Source organism: Apostichopus japonicus, chromosome 16, assembly GCF_037975245.1.
Source record: "Apostichopus japonicus isolate 1M-3 chromosome 16, ASM3797524v1, whole genome shotgun sequence".
In the NCBI taxonomy this organism is placed as follows: domain Eukaryota; kingdom Metazoa; phylum Echinodermata; class Holothuroidea; order Aspidochirotida; family Stichopodidae; genus Apostichopus; species Apostichopus japonicus.
Window position 1 is genome coordinate 26,026,199 of NC_092576.1, and position 13,337 is coordinate 26,039,535.

General features: G+C 39.5%; 1 protein-coding gene across 9 annotated transcripts in view; it reads right to left on the bottom strand.

Moving 5' to 3' along the window:
- The window catches only part of LOC139982457 (DNA-directed RNA polymerase III subunit RPC2-like), a 159,996-nt gene that overhangs the window by 94,692 nt on the left and 51,967 nt on the right, over positions 1-13,337 (bottom strand). For 7 of the 9 annotated variants that reach the window (XM_071995356.1, XM_071995359.1, XM_071995354.1 and 4 more), the window contains 5 exons: positions 11,804-11,909; positions 11,124-11,220; positions 8,071-8,208; positions 6,041-6,190; positions 188-3,117 (listed from right to left, as the gene is read on the bottom strand). In XM_071995356.1, the coding sequence (XP_071851457.1) occupies positions 2,988-3,117; positions 6,041-6,190; positions 8,071-8,208; positions 11,124-11,220; positions 11,804-11,909 (621 nt within the window). In that variant the 3' untranslated portion in view covers positions 188-2,987. Of the gene's footprint in view, positions 1-187; positions 3,118-5,499; positions 5,544-6,040; positions 6,191-8,070; positions 8,209-11,123; positions 11,221-11,803; positions 11,910-13,337 lie in introns of those variants that run through there. The other 2 variants (XM_071995352.1, XR_011798185.1) reach the window with 2 other exon arrangements.

A 13,337-nucleotide genomic window follows, 5' to 3' on the forward strand; every position in this document is an offset into this window, starting at 1 on the left:
CATCCCCATCGCTGCTTTCACATTTCTACTTGGGAACTAGAAAGGAGAATCTTTGACCCAGTACGTAAAGAAAGATTTAAAGCTGAGGTAAATTATTCATGTACCAGTGACTGTAATTGTGTATTCATACTGATACCATCCCAAAGGTTGAAAATTGTCATATTAAAATAATATTTTGAACCAAAAAGACTGTTTAAGTTTGCATTTATTACATCACTCCTGTTTGCTTAAGATCGCTTCTGCAGCAAAACAAATATCAACTTCAAATATTATCATTTCGACAAACAGTACATAGGAATGCAAAACATACCTGGATACAAAGAATATGTTCTTCTTTCATCTATCAAATATGAATTTAAGTCGGCAACAAAACCCATTGAAATCAAGCTGGTTTTAGGATTGAAACAGAACCCAACCGCAACAGAATCAAATATTACGCCAACATCCAGAGCCTATCAATGGTACGTACATACAGCACTACAAGGACCTAGACCTACTGTTCAAATTCCATTACCTCACCGGAAGAACCTAACACCCTACACGTTACCAGTTGAAACAAACCGTTCAAATTGAAACCGTCACCAATATCAAACCTTCTCACAGATAGTGCTGGTAACTATCACATAACATAACAGGACTCCCAGTTCTCTACTTATAGATATTCTCATAACTGTGACAAACTAAAATGCCAACCGAACACCAAAGAATCATGACCACTGTGTGCATATCCACAGGCTGACATCATTACAATGTTCTACTGTACAATGTCACTTGTTATAACAGACAGCTAATCTACAGGCTGACATCATTACAATGTTCTGCTGTACAATGTCACTTGTTATAACAGACAGCTAATCTACAGGCTGACATCATTACAATGTTCTGATGTACAATGTCACTTGTTATAACAGGCAGCACATCCACAGGCTGACATCATTACAATGTTCTGCTGTACAATGTCACTTGTTATAACAGACAACACATCTACAGACTGACATCATTACAATGTTCTGCTGTACAATGCCAAATGTTATAACAGACAACACATCCACAGGCTGACATCATTACAATGTTCTGCTGTACAATGCCACTTGTTATAACAGACAACACATCTACAGACTGACATCAGTACAATGTTCTGCTGTACAATGTCACTTGTTATAACAGACAGCTAATCTACAGGCTGACATCATTACAATGTTCTGATGTACAATGCCACTTGTTATAACAGACAACACATCTACAGACTGACATCAGTACAATGTTCTGCTGTACAATGTCACTTGTTATAACAGACAGCACATCTACAGGCTGACGACATTACAATGTTCTGATGTACAATGCCACTTGTTATAACAGGCAGCACATCTACAGGCTGACATCATTACAATGTTTTGATGTACAATGTCACTTGTTATAACAGACAGCACATCTACAGGCTGACATCATTACAATGTTCTGCTGTATAATGCCACTTGTTATAACAGGCAGCACATCCACAGACTGACATCATTACAATGTTTTGATGTACAATGTCACTTGTTATAACAGACAGCACATCTACAGGCTGACATCATTACAATGTTCTGCTGTATAATGCCACTTGTTATAACAGACAGCACATCTACAGGCTGACATCATTACAATGTTCTGCTGTACAATGTCACTTGTTCTAACACACAGCACATCTACAGGCTGACATCATTACAATGTTCTGCTGTACAATGCCACTTGTTATAACATACAGCACATCTACAGGCTGACATTATTACAATGTTCTGATGTACAATGCCACTTGTTATAACATACAGCACATCTACAGGCTGACATCATTACAATGTTCTGCTGTACAATGCCACTTGTTATAACAGACAGCACATCTACAGGCTGACATCATTACAATGTTCTGCTGTACAATGTCACTTGTTATAACAGACAGCACATCTACAGGCTGACATCATTACAATGTTCTGATGTACAATGCCGCTTTATAGACACCAATCAAATGGTCCTTTAGTGTTGCCACTTTCGAAGTATTACCCAGAATGTCACCTGCATTATACCAAGTCATTGAGGACATTATGCAGTAATAAGATCTCTTAACGCAGGAACATGGCATATTGCTCAAGGTGAGCAGGGTAAAGTGATGTTTGCAAACCTGACGGGATTATTCAACTTTTCTAGCATATTTTGGCAGCAATAAAGGAGACCTTAAAAGTAAAGCCAGTAAAGCCAATGGTTCCCATCCTTTTAAATCAAATTCAAGACTTATTTTTTTTAAGACTAAAACATGCTTTATGGTTCACAACAAATCCTACCAATGAAGGCTACCTGTTGTAAACCTAACAATTGTAACTCTCACAAAGTGTTTGCTAACACATGCCATTTAAATTACAAATGTAACGGATTGTTACCATTTACACAAAAGTATGCATACACAAATTTCCTCTCAGGAAAAAGATATTATTTTCGTTTTTAAATGGAACCTTTTCCAATAAGTTATGAAAAAAATGAACTGCTCAATGTTTCTCACTTTTCCAGACTAAACATCATTATTAAGGATCCAGAAAAGACAACACCTGACATTCCATGAGTAAGCTAAACAAAATGGTCAACTTAGTTCATTTACGCAGGATTTATTCCTCAAAAATGCATGAAACTTTCACCACCTTCTCAGTTTCATCTGCACCTCTAGGAAATATAATCCTGCAGACTTCATGGATTATTGCAGAAAACAAAAACACAAAGCAAGACTCCAGACTTGATCTTTATCTGCTGTCTTGCTTGCTTTCTTCCTTCCTGCCCTTCCTTGATTGAGGATGAGCTTCCTAAATCCATCATCAGCTAGATCTCCATCTTCTTTCCATCGTTATCATCATTTCATCCTTGTTTAGGAGAGCACCTCCTGTCACCGCTAATCCCTTCTTTTACGATCGAGGTCAACTCCTTCATCCTTTAAGCCATTGTTTTCATTTTCTTGACAATTCTCATTCTGAGTATTTTTTTAGTTTGAGTCTCGGTACTATGTTCATGGACTGTAACTCCTGGAATAGGAGTTTACAGGCGTACGGAATCCTGAGAGAGGAGACGTTACAAGACGACTTGCAGTAATGACACCTGTCAGGGACAGAGAATATCAATACATAGTTAGGGTACGGCAGTTATCAATACATAGTTAGGGTAAGGCAATTATCAATACATAATTAGAGTACAACAAGTATCAATACATAGTTAGGGTAAGGCAATTATCAATACATAGTAAGGTAACCACAGTTATCAAAACATAAGGTAAGGCTATTATCACTACATAGTTAGAGTACGACAAGAATCAATACATAGTTAGGGTAAGGCAGTTATCAATACATAGTTAGAGTACGACAGTTATCAATACATAGTTAGGGTACGGCAGTTATCAATACATAGTTAGAGTACGACAGTTATCAATACATAGTTAGAGTAGGACAATCATCAATACATAGTTAGGGTAAGGCAATTATCAATACATAGAGTACGACAATTATCAATACATAGGGTACAGCAGTTATCAATACATAGTTAGGTAACCGCAGTTATCAAAACATAGTTAGAGTATGACAATTATTAATACATAGTTAGGGTACAGCAATTACCAATACATATTTAGGGTAAGGCAATAATAAATACATAGTGAGGGTAAGGCAATAATCAATACATAGTTAGAGTACGGCAATTATCAATATATAGTTAGGGTACGGCATTTATCAATACATAGTTAGGGTAAGGAAATTATCAATACATAGTTAGGGTTAGGCAATTATCAATACATAGTTAGGGTAAGGCAATTATCAATACATAGTTAGGGTTAGGCAATTATCAATACATAGTTAGGGCAAGGCAATTATTAATACATAGTTAGGGTTAGGCAATTATCAATACATAGTAAGAGTACGACAATTATCAATATATAGTTAGGGTACGGCAGTTATCAATACATAGTTAGCGTAAGGCAATTGTCAAAACATAGTAAGAGTAAGACAATTATCAATACATTGTTAGGGTAAGGCAATTATCAATACATAGTTAGGGTTAGGCAATTATCAATACATAGTTAGAGTACGACAATTATCAATACATTGTTAGGGTAAGGCAATTATCAATACATAGTTAGGGTTAGGCAATTATCAATACATAGTAAGAGTACGACAATTATCAATATATAGTTAGGGTACGGCAGTTATCAATACATAGTTAGCGTAAGGCAATTGTCAAAACATAGTAAGAGTACGACAATTATCAATACATTTTTCGGGTAAGGCAATTATCAATACATAGTTAGGTTACCGCAGTTATCAAAACATTGTTAGGGTACGACAATTATCAATACATAGTTAGGGTACGGCAATTATCAATACATAGTTAGGGTAAGGCAGTTATCTAAACATAAGGTAAGACTAATATCACTACATAGGGTACGGCAATTATCAAAACATTGTTAGGGTACAGCGATTATCAATACATAGTTAGGGTTCAGCAATTATCAATACATAGGTAGGTTACCACAGTTATCAAAACATAGTTAGGGTACAGCAATTATCAATACAAAAAGGCAATGATCAATACATTACGGTATGGCAACCTCACACTTACCATCCTGAGGAACCCAGGAAGCCACCCTCACCACAGACATCAACCTCAAACTAACCATCCTGAATAACCCAGTAAGCCACACTCGCCACAGACATCAACCTCAAACTTACCATCCTGAGTAACACAGCAAGCCACACTCGCCACAGACATCAACCTCAAACTAACCATCCTGATTAACCTAGCAAGCCACACTCGCCACAGACATCAACCTCAAACTAACCATCCTGAGTAACACAGCAAGCCACACTCACCACAGATATCAACCTCAAACTTACCATCCTGAATAACCTAGCAAGCCACACTCGCCACAGATATCAACCTCAAACTTACCATCCTGAGTAACCCAGCAAGCCACACTTGCCACAGACATCAACCTTACCATCCTGGGGAACCCAGCATGCCACACTCACTACAGACATCAACCTCAAACTTACCATCCTGAATAACCTAGCAAGCCACCCTCACCACAGACATCCACCTCAAACTAACCATCCTGAATAACCTAGCAAGCCACACTCACCACAGATATCAACCTCAAACTTACCATCCTGAATAACCTAGCAAGCCACACTCGCCACAGACATCAACCTCAAACTTACCATCCTGAATAACCTAGCAAGCCACACTCACCACAGACATCAACCTCAAACTTACCATCCTGAATAACCTAGCAAGCCACACTCACCACAGACATCAACCTCAAACTTACCATCCTGAATAACCTAGCAAGCCACACTCGCCACAGATATCAACCTCAAACTTACCATCCTGAGGAACCCAGCAAGCCACACTTGCCACAGACATCCACCTCAAACTTACCATCCTGAGGAACCCAGCAAGCCACACTCGCCACAGACATCAACCTGAAATTACCATCCTGAGTAACCCAGCAAACCACACTCGCCACAGACATCCACCTCAAACTAACCATCCTGAGTAACACAGCAAGCCACACTCACCACCGACATCAACTTACCATCCTGGGGAACCCAGCATGCCACACTCACTACAGACATCAACCTCAACTTACCATCCTGAATAACCTAGCAAGCCACCCTCACCACAGACATCCACCTCAAACTTACCATCCTGAATAACCTAGCAAGCCACACTCACCATAGATATCAACCTCAAACTTACCCTCCTGAATAACCTAGCAAGCCACACTCGCCACAGATATCAACCTCAACTTACCATTCTGAATAACCTAGCAAGCCACCCTCACCACAGACATCCACCTCAAACTTACCATCCTGAGTAACACAGCATGCCACACTCACCACAGATATCAACCTCAAACTTACCCTCCTGAATAACCTAGCAAGCCACACTCGCCACAGACATCAACCTCAAACTTACCATCCTGAATAACCTAGCAAGCCACACTCACCACAGGTATCAACCTCAAACTTACCATCCTGAGTAACCCAGCAAGCCACACTCGCCACAGACATCCACCTCGAACTGATCACTGGAGATCATTAGACGCTCCAGTAGCAGCATGCTGGCTCCGTAGCCAATCAGACAATCTCTTTCCATCTCTCCGAGGCGAAGACCACCATCCCTGAAGATAAAACAATATAACAGGATGAATCTTCAATTTACATTAATGAAATCATTTCTGTGGATGCATGCTGATACCATTCAATTTGCTGTTTGTAACCAAGAAAGTAAATGGAAAGCTACCAATGAAATTTTAATTAATACAAGTCAACCATTTAATTAATTAGGTTTACTTCATTACATTCCTTGCAGAGATGATTCATTCAGTGTATTAAACATATTTAAGCTGTTTGTATCATTTGCTATATACTGCTTTCATTTTTGAAATTTGTTTCACAACACACCTCAGTATTTTCAGTCATTCATGGCAAAATTGATTCATCTCAAAACTGAACACAAAATGGGATTTTACTGCTGTTTTTACAAACACTAAATTATTTTGAAGGGGGTGGGGTGGGACAGACTAATATCAGCCAGTCAGCTATAAAACACAAGAAACTAGATCGACCATAGGTTTTTTGGCCAGAAAAAATTGTATTGTCGACATTATACAATCTACAGTATAAGTAAGATTCATCTCACAAACCAGAATGAAAACATTTCATGGTTCCTTGCTGCTGTTCATTAGTTCCATTCATAGGGAAATTTCTAACAAAGCCCTAATTCAACAACAGCAATTTATGCTCACAATCTTTTGTTGCCAAAGTAATGGTAAGCCCTGATATCAATTGCACACACATCAGTGTGTGAAGACTATCTACCATTATCATCATACCAAGTTTGACGAAATTCCGACTAGTAATAGTAGGCAAGTAATTGCAATTTGGAGTATTTCACGTTTGACCCCATGACCTCATTAATATTCATGATATGAGCACCAAAATCAACAGGGTTAATCTACTTACTATGGGCCACCCACCCACCAAGTATGGTAATGATTGGTCATTCCCTTGTTGAGTTACTGTGCATACAAACTTTTCATAACGAAATATTGCTAGGCCCCCCTCTTATAAATATGCATGATATCAATTGCAACACACATCAGTGTGTGGAGACTATCTACCAATATCATCATACCAAGTTTGACGAAATTCCAATAAATAGTAGCCAAGTTATTGCAACTTGGGAGTATTTCACGTTTGACCTGTGACCTCATTAATATTTTTTAACTTTGACCTCGTATAACTTCGCGCACGAAGGTCACACAGGGGTCAACCTATTGACATTTATGATCAGAAGGTACCTTTGACATCTGAAAATCGCATTGAAACTGTAAAAATCCCCAAAAACATGTAAAGGTCACCAGAGGTCAAATTGAGGTCAAGGGTCACCCAGATGTGGGTCGACAATTGGATTACATTGAAGCAACTCCCAACCCTAACGGACAATTTGTTCTCAAGTTATCGCAAAAATACTAGTTTTTTAACATTAATTACCTTTGGTGACCTCAGATCACATGACCATTAAGTTTCAAAATGTTCCCCTAACCAGTTCACAACTTGTCCCAAAATATCAACCTTGTCGCACATTGGCACTGGGAGTTATTGCAGTTTTAGTATTTTGGGTTTTTGGACCATAACTGACCTTTGGTGACCTTTGTGGGCACCAAAAACAATAGGGTTCATCTACTCACCATGGGCCACCCACCCACCAAGTTTGATCATGATCAGTCAATCCCTTGTTGAGTTATCGTGCATACAAGCTAAAGCGTCACACACACACACACACACACACACACGCCAACCTGAATACATAGGTTCCTTTGCTTTTAGCAAGGAACCAAAAAAAACACTAGAAGGGATTTTAACATGCAAGTATTAAACACACCTCAGGAGTATATCACACACTTTTAACATTTTGCATATGTTTTTTTTCAATACAACACAGTGGAAAGTACCACTCCACTGCATGAATAGTGAAAAGGTAAAATGTAACTCTCACCTTGACCTTCCCTCTGTGGGTTGTCTGGTAAGGATGGCTCTGGGTCCCTTGGCCCTGGCATGCATTTTATCCAACACCATATGTTTCAGCTTCTGATAGTAGACTGGGCCAAAATATATGTAAGCACTCAATGGTTCACTGATGGAAGAGAACAAATATTGACCTTCAACGACATGACCAAAAAAAAAACAATCATTGTTATCTGCCAACCAAAACAGAATGTAGTCTGTCAAATTCAACAATGATCTGGAACTTGCAGCACCTATGATGAAGCTTTGTTGCATATAGTATATATAGTTGCAACCACAACCGATGTATTATACTTTAAAGATGATCTGCAAATGACTACCATCTGCATAACCAAACTCCAAACCTTACTCATGCATTTCTGACTGACTACTACCATAATCATTAAATGAATAATATAACCACTAAAAACACAAATGCTTGAGGTCAGTGGCAACACCAAATGAATGATACTATCAGGGGTTCATCACCACCACTACAACAACTGCAGCAACCACTACTACAGTAACTGTTACTGGAGGAGTTCAGTAACACCACCGTTACACCAACATGATAACTATCACCACCACTACAATCTACTACAGCAACCACTACTACAGTAACTGTTACTGGAGGAGTTCAGTAACACCACCGTTACACCAACATGATAATACTTTCACCAACACTACAACTACTACAGCAACCACTAATGCAATAACTGTTACTGGAGGAGTTCAGTAACACCACAGTTACACCAACCTGATAATACTATCACCACCACTACAACAACTACAGCAACCACTAATGCAATAACTGTTACTGGAGGAGTTCAGTAACACCACAGTTACACCAACCTGATAATACTTTCATCACCACTGCAACTGCTACAGAAACCAATAATACAGTAACTGTTACTGGAGGAGTTCAGTAACACCACCGTTACACCAACATGATAATTATCACTACCACTACAACAACTACAGCAACCACTACTACAGTAACTGTTACTGGAGGAGTTCAGTAACACCACCGTTACACCAACATGATAACTATCACCACCACTACAACTACTAAAGCAACCACTAATACAATAACTGTTACTGGAGGAGTTCAGTAACACCACTGTTATACCAACCTGATAATACTATCACCACCACTACAACAGCTACAGCAACCACTACTACAGTAACTGTTACTGGAGAGTTCAGTAACACCACCGTTACACCAACCTGATAATACTATCACCACCACTACAACTACTACAGCAACCACTTCTACAGTAACTGTTACTGGAGGAGTTCAGTAACACCACCGTTACACCAACATGATAATTATCACTACCACTACAACAACTACAGCAACCACTACTACAGTAACTGTTACTGGAGGAGTTCAGTAACACCACCGTTACACCAACATGATAACTATCACCACCACTACAACAGCTACAGCAACCACTACTACAGTAACTGTTACTGGAGGAGTTCAGTAACACCACCATTACACCAACCTGATAATACTATCACCAACACTACAACTACGACAGCAACCACTACTACTGTAACTGTTACTGGAGGAGTTCAGTAACACCTCCGTTACACCAACATGATAACTATCACCACCACTACAACTACTACAGCAACCACTTCTACTGTAACTGTTACTGGATGAGTTCAGTAACACCACCGTTACACCAACATGATAACTATTACCACCACTACAACAACTACAGCAACCATTACTACAGTAACTGTTACTGGAGGAGTTCAGTAACACCACCGTTACACCAACCTGATAATACTATCACCAACACTACAACTACGACAGCAACCACTTCTACAGTAACTGTTACTGGAGGAGTTCAGTAACACCACCGTTACACCAACATGATAATTATCACTACCACTACAACAACTACAGCAACCACTACTACAGTAACTGTTACTGGAGGAGTTCAGTAACACCACCATTACACCAGCCTGATAATACTATCACCAACACTACAACTACGACAGCAACCACTACTACTGTAACTGTTACTGGAGGAGTTCAGTAACACCTCCGTTACACCAACATGATAACTATCACCACCACTACAACTACTACAGCAACCACTTCTACTGTAACTGTTACTGGATGAGTTCAGTAACACCACAGTTACACCAACATGATAACTATTACCACCACTACAACAACTACAGCAACCATTACTACAGTAACTGTTACTGGAGGAGTTCAGTAACACCACCGTTACACCAACCTGATAATACTATCACCAACACTACAACTACGACAGCAACCACTACTACTGTAACTGTTACTGGAGGAGTTCAGTAACACCTCTGTTACACCAACATGATAACTATCACCACCACTACAACTACTACAGCAACCACTTCTACTGTAACTGTTACTGGAGGAGTTCAGTAACACCACCGTTACACCAACATGATAACTATTACCACCACTACAACAACTACAGCAACCATTACTACAGTAACTGTTACTGGAGGAGTTCAGTAACACCACCGTTACACCAACATGATAACTATCACCACCACTACAACAACTACAGAAACTACTACTACAGTAACTGTTATTGGAAGAGTTCAGTAACACCACCATTGCACCAACCTTATAATACTTTTACCACCACTACTGCTACTACAGCAACAACTTCTACTGTAACTGTTACTGGAGGAGTTCAGTAACACCACGGTTACACCAACCTGATAATACTATCACCACCGCTACTACTACTTCTACTACAGCAACAACTTCTACAGTAACTTTTACTGGAGGAATTCAGTAACACCATCATTACACTAACCACAAAACTAATATCATCACTAACAATATTATCCCTGCTACCACAATCAGATTACACCTCGAACTTCACCAATACCACCATCAAACGAGTGGTCTATGAGTAACAGCTGTTACTGCTATCATTACACCAAAGGCAGAGTATCAAGAACACACAGTAATAACACATCAATGTGATCCTCCCACTGTCAGACAAAATCAATCCTACCATCGCTACTCACCCCGTGATTCCTGACGTGAAGAAGTCTTTGCCAAGGTAGTTGTAGCCATGTCGGATCAAATCCTGGCACATGTCTTCCACTTTGTCACCACCGAATGCTGGACAAATCAAAAAAAATGCTTAATTGTCATCAAGTACTTCCGTGAATTGTTACATTGTACTGTAATTTCATGATGTGCTTCCTACAGAAACATCATGTACTGTATGATATGTTCTGGTACTGTATGATAAACTGTATAATAATGAATACTGCCCACATGATGACACTCTGTGTTATATAACAATGTGCTGTAATTTCACAATGTGCCCAAATCGCAGCCCAACCCAGCATTCCCCCACCCACCCCCGCCCCCACCATTACACCCCCTACTACTGTATTGAATTAGTTTTTTAAGATTAAACATACGAAAAGATTTTCTTGAACTTTTACACTCCATCATACAGTTCAACAGTTACTGTAATATCACAATGTGCTCTAATCTCAACCAACCCTCCCCCACCCCCCAACTCTACACCCCTAATACTGTATTGATTTAGTTTTTAAGATTAAATATACCCAAAGATTTTCTTAAATTGTTACATTCCACCAGACAGTACAACAGTTAAGCCCTCCAACTGACTTTCACAATAAGAGAATGTTTCACCACATTTGTAAAGCTTTCCACGTAGTACATATTTTACCTGTTCCATAGTGGAACTGTCCGTCTAGAAGGCCTGCCTTCCCAGCCAGGAGCTCCATGAGTTTACCCACAGTCATACGAGAAGGAAACCCATGGGGGTTCATGATCTGTAAGCATAATCAAAATGCACATTACAAAAGTATGACACCCTCTTTACCAATCAGACCAACCGGGAGGTGGGGGGGGGGGCAGATAATATTCTTTATATTTGTTTTCAGAAAATATTTGGTGTTACCAGTAAAGTATGTTAGAGCCTTTAGCATCTTAAATGATTCCACATGGAACAGTGAATAGAGTTTAGCACCCATTGTAAATTAACATTCTTTAATTTAACAGCAATTCGAATGCACCACTATTTCCGCAGTAATTTCAGGCATCTTCCGCTCCTGGATCCGCCACTGCAACCACACATTAAATAACTAGAGAAGTGATAAACAATATATGAAAAGGTAACATTTTATTTGACAACCTGTGGAAAATAAAAAATAACCTGAGGTTGTACAGTTCACCAAGGAGACCTGCAGTTGCAAACAAATGGTACAACTAGAGCACCAATGGTGCAGAAGCTCATACCTTTTCGAGCTTAAAAATGTAGGGCTCACAAAATTTTATGGCCCACCAAATTTCAGGCCATTTTACAGATTCCACCAATTTTGGGCCCATGAGGGATAACCCCCCCCCCCCCCATTAGCAGAATCCTGGCTACACCACTGGCTATAATTCCTATTTTCCCCCTCTAAATCCTATTTTCCTCACTCTCTCAAACAATACCACTGACCTACCCTATTAAACTTTCTCCCCTCTACCTGAGCAGACCTGAAGCACTCCTTGCCAAAATTTTGGCTGGCTGCCTACATAACTCAGGCTCAAAGACTTCTAAGAATCGGCAAGTGCTGATTGGCTATTGGGCTCTCATGCTTACAGTTCAACAGTTAATAACAACTCCCAGTCCTGCTTTAATTCCACTAACAGCCTCTGCAGAGCTTAACCACAAATGTAAACAAACACTGCAGAGACTGGGAGACAAATTAAAGGAGCTTTGGCAAAAGGTGAAGGCTCAGATTTTTTTAAACAATGGGGATTAATTGTAATTGTTTAACTTTTGAGCAAAAATTATTAGGCATCACCTTATTCATACACAATCCAACAATCATCAGTTCAACTTTGAATATGATCCATCAAAATCTTGAGGAGATTGAGATATTTGAAAATATTACAAAGAATGACCCCTGATGACCCCCTAAATGACATTTGACCTCAATTTTCTGAACACCCTCGTAACTCTCATCCCGAGGAACATTGTGACCAAGTTTCATTATAACTGGCCATACCCTGTACGAACAGGAGCAATTTGAAAATATAGGGCTGTGGCCCGGGCCACAAAAGACCCCTAGTTGATCTTTGATCTCAAATTCATGAACACCCTGAATGTAAAACTTCCATAGTACTATCGTGACAAACCCTCAACATTGTACCATGGAATCTGTAGGAGAAGAAGCATTTTGCGTATTTCCACAAAATGGCCCATTACGGCC